This window comes from Dermacentor albipictus, chromosome 1 (assembly GCF_038994185.2).
Source record: "Dermacentor albipictus isolate Rhodes 1998 colony chromosome 1, USDA_Dalb.pri_finalv2, whole genome shotgun sequence".
Taxonomy (NCBI): Eukaryota; Metazoa; Arthropoda; class Arachnida; order Ixodida; family Ixodidae; genus Dermacentor; species Dermacentor albipictus.
The window spans coordinates 61,049,569-61,067,743 of record NC_091821.1 but is presented as its reverse complement, the minus strand read 5'-3'; the positions used below and the strand labels follow the sequence as shown (position 1 = coordinate 61,067,743).

Here is an 18,175-nt window from a genome sequence, read left to right as displayed (position 1 = left end):
TTCTTCCAAGATTCCGGTACACTCGAGGTCATTAGGCATTGTGTATACAGGGTGGCCAGTTTTTCAAGAACAATGTGCCCACCATCCTTCAACAAATCTGCTGTTACTTGATCCTCCCCAGCTGCCTTCCCCTTTTGCAAAGCTCCCAAGGCTTTCTTTACTTCTACCGGTGTTACTTATGGGATGTCAAATTCCTCTAGACTATTCCCTATTCCATTATCTTCGTGGGTGCCACTGGTACTGCATAAATCTCTATAGAACTCCTCAGCCACGTGAACTATCTTATCCATATTAGTAATGATATTACCGGCTTTGTCTCTTAACGCATGCACCTGATTCTTGCCTATTCCTAGTTTCTTCACTGCTTTTAGGCTTCTTCCATTCCTAAGAGCATGCTCAATTCTATCCATATTATACTTCCTTATGTCAGCTATCTTACGCTTGTTGATTAACTTGGAAAGTTCTGCCAGTTATATTCTAGCTGTAGAATTAGAGGCTTTCATACATTGGTGTTTTATAATCAGATCTTTCGTCTCCTGCGATAGCTTACTGGTATCCTGTCTAACAAAGTTACCACCGAATTCTATCGCAGACTCCTTAATGATGCCCATAAGATTTTCATTCATTGCTTCAACACTAAGGTCCTCTTCCTGAGTTAAAGCCGAATACCTGTTCTGTAGCTTGATCCGGAATTCCTCTATTTTCCATCTTACTGCTAACTCATTGATTGGCTTGTTATGTACTAGTTTCTTCCGTTCCTTGCTCAAGTATAGGCTAATTCAAGATCTTAACATCCTATGGTGATTGCAGCGCACCTTGCCGAGCACGTCCACATCTTGTATGATGCCAGGGTTAGTGCAGAGTATGAAGTCTATTTCATTTCTAGTCTCGCCATTTGGGCTCCTCCATGTCCACTTTCGGTTATGCCGCTTGCGGAAGAAGGTATCCATTATCCGCATATTAATCCATTCAGGAAACTCTATTAATAACTCTCCCGTGCTATTCCTATAACCTAGGCCATATTGCCCCACTGACTTGTCTCCAGCCTACTTTTTGCCTATTCTGGCACTGAAGTCGCCTATCAGCATAGTGTACTTTGTTTTGACTTTACCCATCGCCGATTCCACGTCTTCATAGAAGCTTTCGACTTCGTGGTCATCAGGACTGGATGTAGGGGCGTAGACCTGTACGACCTTCAATTTGTTCCTCTTATTAAGTTTCACAACAAGTCCTGCCACCCTCTCGTTAATGCTATAGAATTCCATTATGTTACCAGCTATATCCTTATTAATCAGGAATCCGACTCCTAGTTCTCGTCTCTCCGCTGAGCCTCGGTAGCACAGGACGTGACCACTTTTTAGCACTGTATACGCTTCTTTTGTCCTCGTAACCTCACTAAGCCCTATTATATCCCATTTACTGCCTGTTAATTCCTCCAATAGCACTGCTAGACTCTCCTCACTACATAACGTTCTAGCATTAAACGTTGCCAGGTTCAGATTTCAATGGCGGCCTGTCTGGACCCAGAGATTCGTAGCAGCCTCTGCTGCGTCACAGGTCTGACCATCGCCGTGGTCAGTTGCTTCGCAGCTGCTGGGGACCGAGGGCCGGGGTTTGATTGTTGTGTTCAGATAGGACCTTGTGGCCAAGTACTGCACCAGGATGGCCAAACCTGCTCTGGTGAGGGAGTGCGTTACCGGTTCTGGTCACCGGGATCAGGTCGCACTGCAGGCCTGTTTATGCAATTTTACCAACAAGTGGATTTTTTTTTTGTTGTTGTCCATTGGAAAATTGCGCAGTGCCGGGACTTGAACCATGGTCCTCTTGCACACGAGGCGGATGGTCTACCTCTACGCCATCGCTGCATCGCTGACTGAATGCTGCTTAAAGCTCTTTGGGTATGGGGTACTGCGATTTTCTCTTTCGCTCACACACACATACCACACACACAGCTAGGACTGTCAGTTGAGACACTACATTCATCCATGTTCCACAGCATGCAAGGGCCACCATCCCAATGAAGTGCAAGTAAGGCTCCCAAATAAAGTCAGCAAAAATTGGCTTATTAAATTAAGAGAGGTTGCAGCCAGCGAAGGGGGATCTTTGTTCTTCCATCTAAACCCCTTTTCATGCCTAGACCCCAAGGAGTATTTAAAAAAAAAAAAAGATCAAGAGCAAGACGAGGCTGAAGAAGGTGATCACAACTCCTCACCCTGCATACTGCAAACAAGACCAGAAAAAATGATTAAATAAGCAAAAAACGTACTGGTTGTGCAAGCAGCTTCCCGAGAATTTCAAATACTGTTAAACCATGATGGCGACTCCTCTGATCTGGCTTTGTCTCAAGTAAAACTTGAAGCCACTCCTCGATATCCTTCTTGAAAACACTGTGCCAGTAAAGAAATAGAACACAAATGAGCCACAAGACAACCAATTTGACACAAATTGTAATGTTTGGAAAGTGCTACGACATATCAGTCCCATAAGTATGATAAGTACCACAGAAAGCAACAAAGAAAATATATACAGTGAGTGAAGAAAGCAAAGATCCACAAAGCTGACTCTGTACTGCCAATAGCAGTATGAAATCACCTTTATGTTACAATCATAGCCACATGACAGCTTGGAAATTGCCTGTTTTTCAAAGGGGTCAACACAGTAGCCTCAAAATTACAAAATGTTCAGTCTGAAATGAGTCGATTCTTTAGTTTATGGCATTACTGCTTCCAGATGAATACTACAGTAGACTTTCGTTATTTCAACCCTGAATTCGAGCTTGGCTGGTTACCACAAGCATGCCTGACCACAATAGGGCCCTAATTGCAAACCCGATGGCTACAACACCTGTCTTCGTAATTCTAAGGGAGAGTGAATGCATCGAATAAACATTATCTATCGCTGAATATGGCATTTCGAGCATGCACTCGGTAAATGTTCAAGTGAAAATAGCAGCTTACAATTGAGTGATTACCGTACTTACCCAATTCTAAAGCGTGCCTTTTTTAAAAAAATTGGTCAGAAAATTGTTTGCATGGTGCAATCGGATATGCAACCAAAACTGTGTCTGCAGCATGTTCAAAACACTACTGTCAGAGCCAGCCTCATCTCATTGCCACCGCAGGATGGAGACAGAACAAGTTCTCATGTAGGATGGCAACAATGACGTGCTGCTTTAAGTGCACGATTACAAAAGCGCATTACAAGTTATTTTACATGCTAAGCTAGCAGCAACAAGTTGCATTACATGTTTTTGGCATTCCGGAGAATTCGATGCATTGGAGGACAAACTAGTGAAGTGGTTAGTTCAGGCATGGGCCACCATTCCGTTTTCCTTCATTACGGAGCTGTTTGATAAATAGAGAATATCAAACGCGCAATGGACCATATGGAGGACTTGTGGTCCGTAGGCAGCGATAAAGTGCCATCTATAAGCGATGAAGATGGACATTAAAAGTACAAATAAATTTCTATTCTGTGAAGGTAAACTTCACTGGTTTCATCTTTTTCTGATTGCCAGAATCAGAGGTATGCAAAATTTTTCTAGGTAAAAAATGGGGTAACATTGCATTTCTATTTTGTTTAGAAGCTATAATGTCATTTTTACCTAAAATTTTGCACTCTAAACCATTGAAAAAGGGGTGCACATTAGATTTGGGGGTGTGTTAGAATCAGGAAAATATTGCAAAATGGAGCGGTGGTTTCTTTATGCATTTTTTCTGCTCTTCTTTAGTTTGTCTAGCCAGATAACTTGGCCGATTTCATCGGTCCTGTCAAGGTGGAATTAAGGGTAATTGACTGTGCACAATTACTAAGAACTGCAGCCATGCATGTTCTGTTATGCACCACTTATATAGCCAAATGTGGTGATGTATCAATGGTTAAAAAATAAAGAAAAGAAGATTTAACAATAAAGAATTTGTACAGAATGAGATTTGTAGACTGAGCGTGAGCAAGTAAAATATCCCAAATACCACTGCTTCACAGATCATGTTCTTAAACAATGTTTATTATGCTGTGCAATAAACTGCTATGTAGATGTCTGTGATTGCAGTACAGTAACTGATGTAACATGTTGTGCTGAAAAGCAGCATGAACCCCAAAGTACTGCCTAGGCAACTCTTATATTTTGCAGGTGTTGTAATGACAACCACCCTAAGCAACAGAGCTAGTGGACTCTCCACCACAAACCATCTGCAATCAGCAAATCCTGTGTGCAGTTTTCACTGCAGCAGAATTTTACTACTAGTGCTTATGAGACACTTCCACATATTACTGCTAGCCACTTTAACCCAAAGTATTTGTTTCTATTAACATATCCAGCAGATTTTCTAGGCACCATAGCTGTCAATCAAGAACCACTCACCTGGTCAAGCAAGTTTCAACAGGAAGGGTCTTCCAATAACAACGCTCTCCATTAGGTGCTATGTCTCCTCGAATATCGCCACTCTTCTTATTATGCACTAAAGGAATCCTGGGACAAGGAATTGACACAAGAAGTAAAGCAAATACAATAGCAGATGTACACCACGTTAGCCCCAACCCACAGCAGTTACCACCAATGGGAAAGACAGATCCACATTTATGTATTGGAACAGAAGCTACACAATACCAACAAAAATGTGCATATGGCAATTGCTGCAGGCACTTCCACAATCCAAGTGCACCTACCACTGTGCAGGGGAAGCTGTTGGAGAAAATGGCCGCTGTCCTACGATGACTTCATACGCAAGGATGCCCAGGCTCCAAAGATCCACTGCCCTGGTGTAGGGTTTCTTCTCAAAGAGCTCAGGTGCCTAATTAAAAAGAGAGAGAGAGAGAAAGCGTTCACTGGTAAACGTCTTCATTTTAAATGTCGCTTATGACATTAGCTACTTTGACACAAGATTGTGGAACTGGTTTAATGTATGCTTTACTAGCAAACCGCATAAAGATAGGCACATGCATGGAACATGATGAGAAAATTACCACTAGTAAAACAAGTTAATTTCAAGAAAGCACAAACAATCTATACCACAGTAAAAGCTTACTGAACCAGAGTGGAAGGAGAAAAATTACTTTGTTATAACCATTGTACACTTTCAAGGGCAACACTGCCCACCTAGATGGAAGTGGGCAGAGCCACCACCAGGTATGCTGAAGCAGATACAAAAGTCTGCCAAGAACATCAGAAGGAAAACAAAAAAAAAGAAGCGCATGACATAAACACTTTATTTTCGCTGCTTGCACTACATGCTGCATCATGTGACCGTGGCTGTGATGAACAGTTGCACATGTGCAGTCAAGTTAATAGGTTGATTTACCACCCTTGTGTTCTTAGCTATGGTTTGGTTTCTCAGCATTCTGTTAGCATGCTGACAGATCACTGCAAGCCTTTGCAGTTATGGGAATGACCAAGTGTATTTTGTAGCAGATTTTGCAGCAGGTAAAATGACGATTTGTAGCAGTGCCTTTAGTTTAGTAGCAGGTTCCCAAAACAAGAAAACAGAGGACAAAAGCTGTGTTTATTGCATTTATTACAGATATAACACAAATTTAAATATAGACTACACTCCACCTCACAAGTAACCTGCAGCACTGCCGAGATGCAAGGTGTACGCAGGAAATCTCCTTGTGCAGCAAAATATAGCTCCGGGCATAAATGTCTGATTATTGGCAGAATTAGATAGTTTTATTTTTGCTAGGTACATGATGTGCTACATGTCAGGCCCTTTGCACATGTACATCATATACCACAAATTACAGTGGCAGTTACTGTTGGGAACTGTAACAGCCACCTTCACATCACACATCATATAGCCCATACAGCCGAGATCACCCACTTCGATCTGAATTTGCACTTGTAATACTAGCTTTCTGCCCTGACAGCAAGGAATAAATGGTAAAAGATGTCATCTTAGTCTCATCTCATGGTAAGGGTAAACATTAAGTATGTTTTGTCATTATTATTAAGATCACCTGTTTGGTCTGACTCTGCTAGGTCTACAGAGGCAAACTGGGCTGTAAGAGTGGTTTGATTTTTAGTTTTAGCAGATGGTGTCACATCATTAATCTTAGTGATGCCTTGATGGTGCAAAACGTTATAAAGACCCAATTTTTCACTGCATAATTAGTTTACTATGCCACTCTGGTGTGCTATGGGATGATGGTGGTGAGCAAATGTCAGATAGATGGCGAGCAGATGATGTGGCATGGGTGAACCATTATAGGGGTGTTCACTGTTACTACAGTTGCAGCGGTGGCGTAGAGGTAGAACACCCACCTCGCGTGCAAGAGGTCCGTGGTTCGAATCCCGGTGCCGGCAATTTTCCACCGGATTAAAAAAAAAAATTTTTTTAAATCCGCGTGTTGATAAAATTGCACAAACAGGCCTGGAGTGTGGCCTGATCCCGGTGACCAGAACCGGTAACGCACTCCCTCACCAGAGCAGGATTGGCCACCCTGGTGCAGTACTTGGCCACAACCTCCTATATGAACACAACAATCAAACCCCGGCCCTCAGTCCCCAGCAGCTGCAAAGCAACTGACCACGGCGGTGGTCAGACCTGCAACGCAGCAGAGGGTGCTAAGAATCACTGGCTCCGGACAGGCCGCCAATGGAATATGAACCTGGGAACGTTTAACGCTAGAACGTTATCTAGTGAAGCGAGTCTAGCAGTGCTACTGGAGGAATTAGAGGGCACTAAATGGGATATAATAGGGCTCAGTGAAGTTAGGAGGCCAAAAGAAGCATATACAGTGCTAAAAAGCGGGCACGTCCTGTGCTACAGGGGCTTAGCGGAGAGAAGAGAACTAGGAGTCGGATTCCTGATTAATAAGAATATAGCTGGTAACATACAGGAATTCTATAGCATTAACGAGAGGGTGGCAAGTCTTGTTGTGAAACTTAATAAGAGGTACAAAATGAAGATTGTACAAGTCTACGCCCCTACATCCAGTCATGATGACCAGGAAGTCGAAAGCTTCTATGAAGACGTGGAATCGGCGATGGGTAGAGTGAAAACTAAATACACTATACTAATGGGCGACTTTAATGCCAAGGTAGGCAAGAAGCAGGCTGGAGACAAGGCAGTGGGGGATTATGGCATAGGCGCTAGGAATAGCAGGGGAGAGTTATTAGTAGATTTTGCGGAACAGAATAATATGAGGATAATGAATACCTTCTTCCGCAAGCGGGATAGCCGAAAGTGGACGTGGAGGAGCCCGAACGGCGAGACTAGAAATGAAATAGACTTCATACTCTGCGCTAACCCTGGCATCATACAAGATGTGGACGTGGTCGGCAAAGTGTGCTGCAGTGACCACAGGATGGTAAGAACTCGAATTAGTGTAGACCTGAGGAGGGAACGGAAGAAACTAGTACATAAGAAGCCGATTAATGAGTTGGCGGTAAGAGGGAAAATAGAAGAATTCCAGATCAAGCTACAGAACAGGTATTCAGATTTAACTCAGGAAGAGGACCTTAGTGTTGAAACAATGAACGACAATCTTGTGGGCATCATTAAGGAGTGTGCAATGGAAGTCGGTGGTAACTCCATTAGGCAGGATACCAGTAAACTATCGCAGGAGACGAAAGATCTGATCAAGAAACGCCAATGTATGAAAGCCTCTAACCCTACAGCTAGAATAGAACTGGCAGAACTTTCGAAGTTAATCAACAAGCGTAAGACAGCTGACATAAGGAAGTATAATATGGATAGAATGGAACATGTTCTCAGGAACGGAGGAAGCCTAAAAACAGTGAAGAAGAAACTAGGAATCGGCAAGAATCAGATGTATGCGTTAAGAGACAAAGCCGGCAATATCATTACTAATATGGATGAGATAGTTCAAGTGGCTGAGGAGTTCTATAGAGATTTATACAGTACCAGTGGCACCCACGACGATAATGGAAGGGAAAATAGTATAGAGGAATTCGAAGTCCCAAAGGTAACGCCGGAAGAAGTAAAGAAAGCCTTGGGAGATATGCAAAGGGGGAAGGCAGCTGGGGAGGATCAGGTAACAGCAGATTTGTTGAAGGACGGTGGACAGATTGTTCTAGAGAAACTGGCCACCCTGTATACGCAATGCCTCATGACCTCGAGCGTACCGGAATCTTGGAAAAACGCTAACATAATCCTAATTCATAAGAAAGGAGACGCCAAAGACTTGAAAAATTATAGACCGATCAGCTTACTGTCCGTTGCCTACAAACTATTTACTAAGGTAATCGCAAATAGAATCAGGAACACCTTAGACTTCTGTCAAGCAAAGGACCAGGCAGGATTCCGTAAAGGCTACTCAAGAATAGATCATATTCACACTATCAATCAGGTAATAGAGAAATGTGCGGAATATAACGAACCCTTATATATAGCTTTCATTGATTGCGAGAAAGCGTTTGATTCTGTCGAAACCTCAGCAGTCATGGAGGCATTACGGAATCAGTGTGTAGACGAGCCGTATGTAAAAATACTGAAAGATATCTATAGCGGCTCCACAGCCACCATAGTCCTCCATAAAGCAAGCAACAAAATCCCAATAAAGAAAGGCGTCAGGCAGGGAGATACGATCTCCCCAATGCTATTCACAGCGTGTTTACAGGAGGTATTCAAAGACCTTGATTGGGAAGAATTGGGGATAAAAGTTAATGGAGAGTACCTTAGTAACTTGCGAATCGCTGATGATATTGCCTTGCTTAGTAACTCAGGGGACCAATTGCAATGCATGCTCACTGACCTGGAGAGGCAAAGCAGAAGAGTGGGTCTAAAAATTAATCTGCAGAAAACTAAAGTAATGTTTAACAGTCTCGGAAGACAACAGCAATTTACAATAGGCAGCGAGGCACTGGAAGTCGTAAGGGAATACACCTACTTGGGGCAGGTAGTGACGGCAGATCCGGATCACGAGACGGAAATAATTAGGAGAATAAGAATGGGCTGGGGTGCGTTTGGCAGGCATTCTCAGATCATGAACAGCAGGTTGCCATTATCCCTCAAGAGAAAAGTGTATAACAGCTGTGTCTTACCAGTACTCACCTACGGGGCAGAAACCTGGAGGCTTACGAAAAGAGTTCTACTCAAATTGAGGACGACGCAACGAGCTATGGAAAGAAGAATGATAGGTGTAACGTTAAGGGATAAGAAAAGAGCAGATTGGGTCAGGGAACAAACGCGAGTTAATGACATCTTAGTTGAAATCAAGAAAAAGAAATGGGCATGGGCAGGACATGTAATGAGGAGGGAAGATAACCGATGGTCATTAAGGGTTACGGACTAGATCCCAAGGGAAGAGAAGCGTAGCAGGGGGCGGCAGAAAGTTAGGTGGGCGGATGAGATTAAGAAGTTTGCAGGGACGGCGTAGCCACAATTAGTAGATGACCGGGGTTGTTGGAGAAATATGGGAGACGCCTTTGCCCTGCAGTGGGTGTAACCAGGATGATGATGATGATGATGATGATGAAGGAGGCAGCAAAGAACTGCTGAGAAAGTGTACAGATGAAGTGAAGCCCTGTTGCCGCATCCGTGTAAACACAGTTTATGGTTACAAATGCCTAAATATTTGTTCTGTCAATTCCCTATCCGTAGAGCATGTATCAACAGGATGGCAAGGCAGATGCTGAGCTGACAGCACGGTGTGGAAGAACACATCTTGCAGAAGGAGCGTTCGGACTTCTTATTGGCTAAGTCTCGCAGCTTCCTCAGTGCTGCAAGGAACTACTGAGATGGGGTATAGAATGAATAAATGCTAGGTTGGTATTAGAGCTGTGCTAAAATGACAACAGGAGTGCACTAAGGCACTTCTTGATGAGCAACATACAATCAGACACCAAAACAACAGAATGCAGAAGACATGAAACAAACTGATTAGTAAATTTCTGCCATGCTGACAGGACTTAAATATATGGTTTCAGTCAGTAGCAGGTAAGTTATAATTTCACAGCACAAAAGACAATTTAGGATTACAGCGCACCGCACTTTGCTGTCATAAAAACAGATGCATCTTTCATAGGAACCCGAAATCCACAACATAACTAATGCTGTATACACCAGAACACCGTGAATTCAAAGGGTGCCGCCATATTGATGAGCGCCGGTCGCGCCATCTATCCCAAGCGCCGCGAAGTAGCAGGCCTGGGCTGCCACGCCGGGAGATGCGACCCGGCGCGAAAGCGAAACTTGGGCTTTTTAGCTGGGTGGAAGGCGTGTTTCACGTTTTTTCTAACCTGTCATTTTCGCTGTCTGGATTCAATCAAACTTCAAGACCTCGTGCAAGTCCACAATGGACACACTGAGTGCTGTGCAGACTGCAGAAGCGAATACATCGGGTAGGTACGCTATTACGTTTGTACAAACCGCGCGCTATATGCTAGAACACCTGTAAGCTTTTTGGCACGTAACCTGTGAAGGAATTTACAGCACTGTGTTGGTGCCATATATTATTAAAGCACGCAGAACACTGTCATCTGCACTTTCAGTTTGGTCTTGTTTGTAATGGTCTCTACTGGGTTGGCCGCGCTTGGCAACCAACTGGCGAGGTCGTTTGACTGCCTGGTTAGCAGACGCCTGCCCTTCACCACCTTCATACTGAAAACAAAATAGATGTTATAGTAAGAAGGGCTGTAGTTCTTTCCCATGCCATCACTTTTGCGAAGATATAAAGTCCTCTCAAAATGAAATAGAAAATACACCAGGCCAATTGTATCGTGCAACCACTTAAGAGTACAACATTCAGAACAAAAGCCTACAGCATTCGAACAAGCAGCATATGATGCTAAACCTGCACTCATTGGAAAATGAGGTACTACAGTAGTTATAATGTTCAACTACATGTGCAGTCAAAGCCCGTATAACAGGGCGAGCATGACAGATGCAGGTGTTGTACAGTTGCACAAACCATGACAGGGCACGTAAAATTACCATCCCTACTTAAAGCTGCATCATCAGGACCCCTTTGGTACAAGACAACAACCGCACCTGCATTCCAAGAAATTAGCCCCACCAACTGCAGCTACCTGGTACCAGACCTGTTTCGCTTGTGCGAGGCCATCGGATTGTTGGCGCTCCCTTAGAAAAGAAAACAGTAAAAAAAAACTAGTGAGAACGATCAAAATTTTGTTACAAAATACAAGAATAATTAAGCACCTTATTTTCCTCGCCATATGAACGGAAATATTTTGTGCTTTGCCCCGCATAACAGCCCGCACGCAGTTTAGAGCTCAGGAGGCTCAAATGAATTCGTTACGAATGACACCTGCAACACCAGCTCGTAAAGGTAGGTGCGCTGCAAGAACACCTTCGGCGACGAGTAGTCATCGTTTACGTTTTTGTGGACGCATGCTACGTGACGAGCAGACTTCGGTTTACTTTCATTAGCAATAACGCTCACCAGCAAGGCCTACAACTTGTCGTTCACGCTTAATGGTCATTCCGTGCACCAGCTGCAAGTATCGCTAACCGCACACTCAACTGTTCCGCTTAACCGTCGGGAGCTTTGCCTGAATGAAAACACGAAAAGGCTTGCCTTTTTGTTATAGCCAAGGCGAAGCACCGGCGCGGGATTCTGCTCTGTAGGCTTGTTGCCCAGAAAGTGCTCGGAGCAAACTTGTGTATTACGTTTGTAGGGCGCAAAGTTGAACGTGGCACCAAAATATACACAGATCGAATACTCACTCGTGCATTTTCACTGGGTTGGTAGTTCTTCCTATTCACTGCAGCTATCCACCGGTGGCGCAGCTTGGCATTCTTCGTTGCGGATGGAAATCGGCGCAGGCTGAAAACACCGCACCGGCACGATTCCCTACGTGTGTTGTGCTCTTCGCAAACAGCGCTAAGCAACCTGCTCCTTTTCCGCTGGTTGTTTTGGCATCCAAACACGACACAATGATGCCCAGATGACTTCTTCTACTTTGGATCCGTGTGAACGGGCACATTTCCGCACTTTGGAGCCCTAGAGCTGGCGCTTGCCATGTCTACTGGTCGCCGGCGAACACACTTTGGCAGCCCAGTACAAAATAGCGCCGGTCGACCGGGCAACCCGGGTGCGAGAGTATGCGTTCGGTTAGTCTGGGTGCGAGACTAGCGTGTTCTGGTCTATAGCACATAAGTCAAAGTTTCACCAGAAAGGTGAAACACTCATAGCAATAGAAAAGTATTAGACAACTACATGAAATAAGGTTAGTAAATTTATCGGCCATATAAATTGCAGTAAACATTTGCTTACTAATTAAATTAACAAGCATGGCGTCACATACGCAGGCAAATATGAACAATTCTCACTTGATGACAGTGAACACTTGTAGCCACAATGCTCGAGTGATGAAGAGCGCACAGTGGGGAGCGAATGCTTCTGCTCCAACTTGCTTCAAGGCGTCTCCAACATGAGATTACGCAACCTCCAGCACTAGGTGCCCGGGAAGGTAGCGTACATGCCGCCACCAACCACCTTAGCTTGCCCAGTCTTTGCACCCACCGGAGATGACCTCTAAGCTAGGACGCGGGTGGTGTGCGCACTCAGCTGGGTGGACAGCGATACACAGCCATAGCAGGGCTAGCGGAGAAGACGCAAGCTAACCTGCTCCCTTAGCGTGCACTTGTTTACAGTACTGCGCGCTCACCTCCCCCCCCCCTACATTTTGTGCACTTTATCACATGATCTCCAAGAGTGGGCACGTATCAAGCCACCATCCTTTTTGGCTCACCCTCAGATGCCTTTCCCTAGTACCCACAGCGTATGGCATGGTGTGCGATAGGACCTTATCATACTTGAACTTTACACGGAATGTTATGGCGATACCAACGGCAAAAGATCACCTTGAGTGTCTATATAATTGCCAATGATATAAAACACAAAAACTGACTTGCATGTACTATTACTTCTGCTATGCCACGGCTGCCCATTGCAGTAGCTATGGCATTGTGCTGATAAAAGCAAGAGGTTGCGGGTTCAGTTTCCATCCACTTTTTGATCGTGGCGAAATGCAAAAATACTTGTGTACTTATATTTAAGGTGCACATTAAAGAACCCAAAGTGGCCAAATTTATCCGGAGTCCCCTCCTATGGCATGACTCACAATCATATTATAGTTCTGGTACGTAAAATACCAGAATTAATTTAGTATGAAGGCCTCAAAAAGGGTATCACGCGTTCCCTTTCGAAGCAGTAAAAGCTACTACATCGAACAAAATTATAAAATAAAAAAATAACTAGCACAAGAAGACACCAACGATCCAGAATGGGCCAAGCGCACCCAACTAGGTGTGACAGAACTTCCTCCTAAACTATGCACAACCTGCAAATTGGATTGGACGAATGACAGGAGTGGCAATGGCACTACAGTCGAACCTACTTATAACGATACTATATTTAACAATATATTGGATATAACAGTGAGCAGCCAATGCACCGTCTATTTTGCACGTGTTCTATAAAACAAACCGCTTACTACAATGCTGCCATGCCACATTATCGATTATAAGAATTAAATCTGGCTAGTGGGTGCGTGCTGGTACGTTGACAGAAAAGAGAAAGCAAAATCCTTGCAACAACAAAAAAAGGAAGAGAGAGAAAAAAAAAATCCAAGCCACTTTGCCATACCTGCCTTTGTGCAGCACATCCCGGAAAAACAAAAGAATGAGAGCCTTTTCTTCAAATCCACATATATGTAGCGTACATCGCACAGCATGCCTTTGTGCATGCAGCACAGTGCGCCCCTATCCTGTCTCGCTTACACCCTCGCGCCAACGTTGAAGGAGTGGAAGAGAGATGGAAGAGGGATGACGAAGGTATGGTGCGCAGGGCGTGTGGCACAAAGGCAAGTGTGGCGAAGCGGCTTGCATTCTCCTCCTCTCCCCCCCCCCCTTTCGTGTTCCCTTTATTTTCGGCGCAGGAACCCAGTAGCCAGATTTAATTGTTACAGCCAATAATACGGCATGGGAACATTGTAGTAAGCAGTTAATTTCACCGTAGAACACAGACACAAGTTCACAATGCCACAGCTGGTCATTATTACATCCGGGTATTATAGTTAAAACCAGTAATGCTACAAGTGGGTTCGACTGCACTTGTTTCTAATTAAAATGTTTGAATGCTTGTCACTTCAGCTTTTCTTCCTGTAATCCGGGTATAACAATTATACTGATTATAACAATGGAATTTTCTTGGCACTTGGATACTGTTATAAGTGGGCTCGACTGTAGCATGCCATGCACACATAATATAAATCGCCAACTCAGCAGTTCTGAAGTGCCTTATGAGGCGAGTTGCTAGCAGTACCGTGCACCACCAGATTTAGGCCTAATCAGCACGAAAGAGTCACTAAGCTTTCATTCTGAATTAAAAGAAGCCCCTTATATGCATTTCTAGGAATTTTTAATTTTGCTAAATGTAATTTTGAATGCATGGGATTTTATGAGCATGTTAAGGAGAATTATGATCGCTTTGTTATTTATCAGCATTATACATTTTGTTGTAACAAAAGTTGACTGTGTCACATGATGTGTACAGTGCTCATGGAATGAAATGCGTCAATTTAGGGCTAAGTAATGCGCAAACTTTCGCTTCCACCGGCTGTAGTTCGTGTCACATCGACGTAATTTCGGTGCGTACACTTACATCGTAGTCCTCGTCACCTTTGGTGACCAAATTCCTTGCGACATGACATGGTGCTCTCGCGTACTTTGCACGTATGCAGGGTTTTACTAAATGCTCCGTGTCGCGTTTCATTCCGTGAGCACTGTACATACAAGGGAAAACAAATCTTACAGAGGTTTTGACAACTGCAGAAATAACTACACAAGTCTTGTTTCTATGGTCATCCCTTATCTAATGCACTGGGAAACATCTGTCATGCAAGACCAACTAGCCAGAATTTCCATTTTAGAGTTTCATACAGGGTCCATTATGAAAGTAATGCGCATTTTCTGGGATGGATGGATGGATGGAAAACTTTATTTGGTCCTGCAAGTAGTGATAATTAACCACTAAGTGGGCCGCTCCCACGTCGGGACCCGAAGGCCAAGCCTCACGGCCACGTCGTGAGCCTGCTGGACAGCCCAGAACTGTTCATCCAGGTCCGGGCTGCGAAGTGCAGCCTCCCATCTGGACGCATCCTTGATCGCCGAGTCTTCAATTCTTTCGCAAGACCAGAGCATGTGTTCGAGCGTGGATAAAGCACCACAATCTTGGCAATGTTCAGTCTCCGTGGGCAAGGATAAGTACCAGTCTGTAGTAAGCGTAATGTAAGTGCCTGAGCCTTGTTTAATTTAGGATGCGGCAAACTGTAAGCTCTGCGATTACGAAGGTAATACTTCGTGATTTCATTGTATGTGGAAGGGGAGTCTCTGTTCTCAGGGAGTACCGCTATGCCGTGGCGCGGGGCAGAGCGGAGGGTAAGATCTCGCACTGCTTCAATTTTCTGGGAAAAATTGATTTATTCACCAGACCTGTACAAATGGTTGACATTCTTCAAAATACTCTCCCTCTGCATCAATACACTTGCGGAGACACGTCTGCCCCGCCCGGAAGGCACCCTGAAAGACCGAGACTGGAATGTCTCCCAGGAACGCTGTAACATGCTTTTGGATGTTATCCACGGTCTCCTGATGCTTTCCTTTCAGCGCTCTTTTCAGTCACAGAAACAAAAAAAAAGTCGCACAGAGCCAAGTTGGGACTGTAAGGGGGATGGAGGACCATCGGGGTGTTGCTCCGGGCCAGGAAGTTGGTAACGATGAAGGATGTGTGGCTGGGGGCATTGTCATGGTGGAGCTTGACCGTGTCTTTGATGTCAGCCCTCACGAGCGCGACCCAGCGTTTCAATCTCTTGAGCTACTCTAGGTAAAAGACTGAGTTAACAGTTTCTCCCTACAGTAAAAGCTCAAAATGTACAATTCCTTGGGTGTCAAAGAAGACAATGAGCACCGTTTTGATGCGAGACTTGCTCATTCACGCTTTATTGGGGCGGGGGGATGATTTTGTGTGCCACTCGCTGCTCTGCCTTTTCGATTCTGGGTCGTACTCGAACATCCAGGATTCGGCTCCGGTTATGACAGGGTTAAGAAAGTATGGCTTATTTTGAATTAAATCCAACAATTCTTTACAGTGCAAGACTCAAAGTTCTTTCTGATCTTCCGTCAACACTTTTGGCCCAAGCTTTGTGCAGACCTTGCGCATTTGCAGATCCTCAGTCACTATTCCATGTACCCCAGATGTGGACATTTGTAGGGTGCCAGCAATTTGCTGGATGCTCAATCGACGGTCGGAACACAAAACTTCGCGCACACGATCTATGTTTTCATCGGTTCTGGTCGTTGTTGGGCGTCTAGAACGGGGTTCGTCGGTGACCTCCTTCCGGCCCTCCTTGAACCAGTCCGGAAGGTGGCACCTACCGGACTGTGACCTTGAAATGCAGTCATCCTTGAAGGCGCTTCACGCAAAACTTTATAGCGCATCGCTGTTCAAGCGAACGCTCCATCGCGCCGTGTTGTCTGCTCACACTGCTCAGAGTAAACTGGCGACCGGCTGCGTTGGCAGGGCAGAACCCTCGCCACATTTCCCGACTGGTTTTACTGCGCTGCCATGGATAGTTGCGTCATAATAAAATCAAGCGCATTACTTGCATAATGGACCCTGTACACTAACCTACAGACTATTTTGTTACAAGCTGCTAACTGTGCTGCCTTTTCTATAATAGGTCATGAGGTGTCACATAGCAAATGATACAAGCATTGGTCTTTAGCTGTAACACTCAAGCCACAGGAACTTTGCAATGGCTATGAATTAATGGACTTCAATGTTCTCAACTTCAAGGCTCTAAAAATATCAAGCTGAGGTGTGTTGCTGCTATTGTTAATTACGGCTAAACATTCAGTAGAGTCTCACCTATACGTGTTTCAATCAAGCGTTTTGCTGGCCAAAAAAATGTCTCTAAAGGTTCCGTCTCAATCCACATATCATAATGCATCACAATCCCTTCAGACATTGATCCCATTTACTATTTTGTTTTTTCTGTAGTACCATGAATAATATATAGAGGTGTTCTACATTTAAATCTTACTTACCCCTGCCAAGGCCTATACAGAGTGTGCTACACAAGAGCTTAAATAAAGCTTAAGCGAGGATAATTTCAAAGTGGATTAAATAGTACTGACACATATTTTTAGAGGTGCAGAAACTCTACCACATGCTTCTTGCCCATAAACACGAAAGAGAAAACGGGAGCTGTCTCCGTCACGCACAAGGCTCCGGAGGGAAGGTAGGGAGGGGCGCGGGCGGCACGGTCGGACAGTTAGCAAGTATGAAGGTCGAAATGTTGTTGAACCTGGGCACGGCACCACTTCCAGACTGGCAGGCTTACGTCCGTTGCCTTTTCAGGTCACGTTCACCTGGGTCATGTGTTCTGGACAGCTCGTTTTGTGCCATGTTGCTGCAGAGGATTCGCTTCCAGCACGACCACCATGGTTGTGCAGGGCGCTAAGCTTGGATACAGCCAGTCAGCTCATCTGGCAAAATGGATCCAGCACGACTACGGTGGACGCAACCGGCTCCCTTCATAATCGTCAGGTAGCAACCGCTTCACTTGGGCACGGCACCACTTCCAGAATGGCAGGCTTACGTCCATTGCCTTTTCAGGTTAGTTACCTGAATGTGCTGCTTGCGTTAAATCCAGTAATTATTGCTTGTTGGTGGTGTCATGCCCATGAGACCTTAATGATGTGTTGAAACAGTTTTTGGCTCTTGCGCGTGAAATGTGCTATGCTTTGTCTGCAATAACACTGATGCTGTTGTGAGACGTTGAAACAAATCCTGTACCCATGACTAAGCATATTTAGCGCCAGCAAACAAGGACTTAAGGGAGACGACAACACAATGCGCATTGTGTAGTGCATTGTGTTGTCGTCTCCCTTAAGTCCTTGTTTGCTGGCGCTAAATATGCTTTCAATTTACCAACACGTCCAACAAATGGCAACCCATGACTAAGGCTCAAGAAGAAACTTTTGCTGCTGCACTAGAGGCTATTAAGAAATTAAAAGAAGCGCACTCACACTTGCTTTCTCATCTAACTAGTGTCAAGGCCAGTAATACGGCAGTTATAAAAAAGTTTCTAAAACTAGAAAACAAGCAGGTAACAAACACTACTCGCTGAAATAAAAATTTCGCAACAAAAACAGGAGGCCACTGAAGGTGAAATCAAGCTGCTAAA

At 44.5% G+C, this 18,175-nt stretch overlaps 1 protein-coding gene across 3 annotated transcripts in view; it reads right to left on the bottom strand.

Moving 5' to 3' along the window:
* The window catches only part of LOC135918350 (inhibitor of nuclear factor kappa-B kinase subunit alpha-like), a 90,159-nt gene that overhangs the window by 52,405 nt on the left and 19,579 nt on the right, over positions 1-18,175 (bottom strand). For all 3 annotated transcript variants that reach the window (XM_065452023.1, XM_065452022.1, XM_065452024.2), the window contains exons 6-8: positions 4,669-4,793; positions 4,364-4,471; positions 2,267-2,387 (exon numbers count right to left, since the gene is read on the bottom strand). In XM_065452023.1, the coding sequence (XP_065308095.1) occupies positions 2,267-2,387; positions 4,364-4,471; positions 4,669-4,793 (354 nt within the window). The remainder of the gene's footprint in view (positions 1-2,266; positions 2,388-4,363; positions 4,472-4,668; positions 4,794-18,175) is intronic.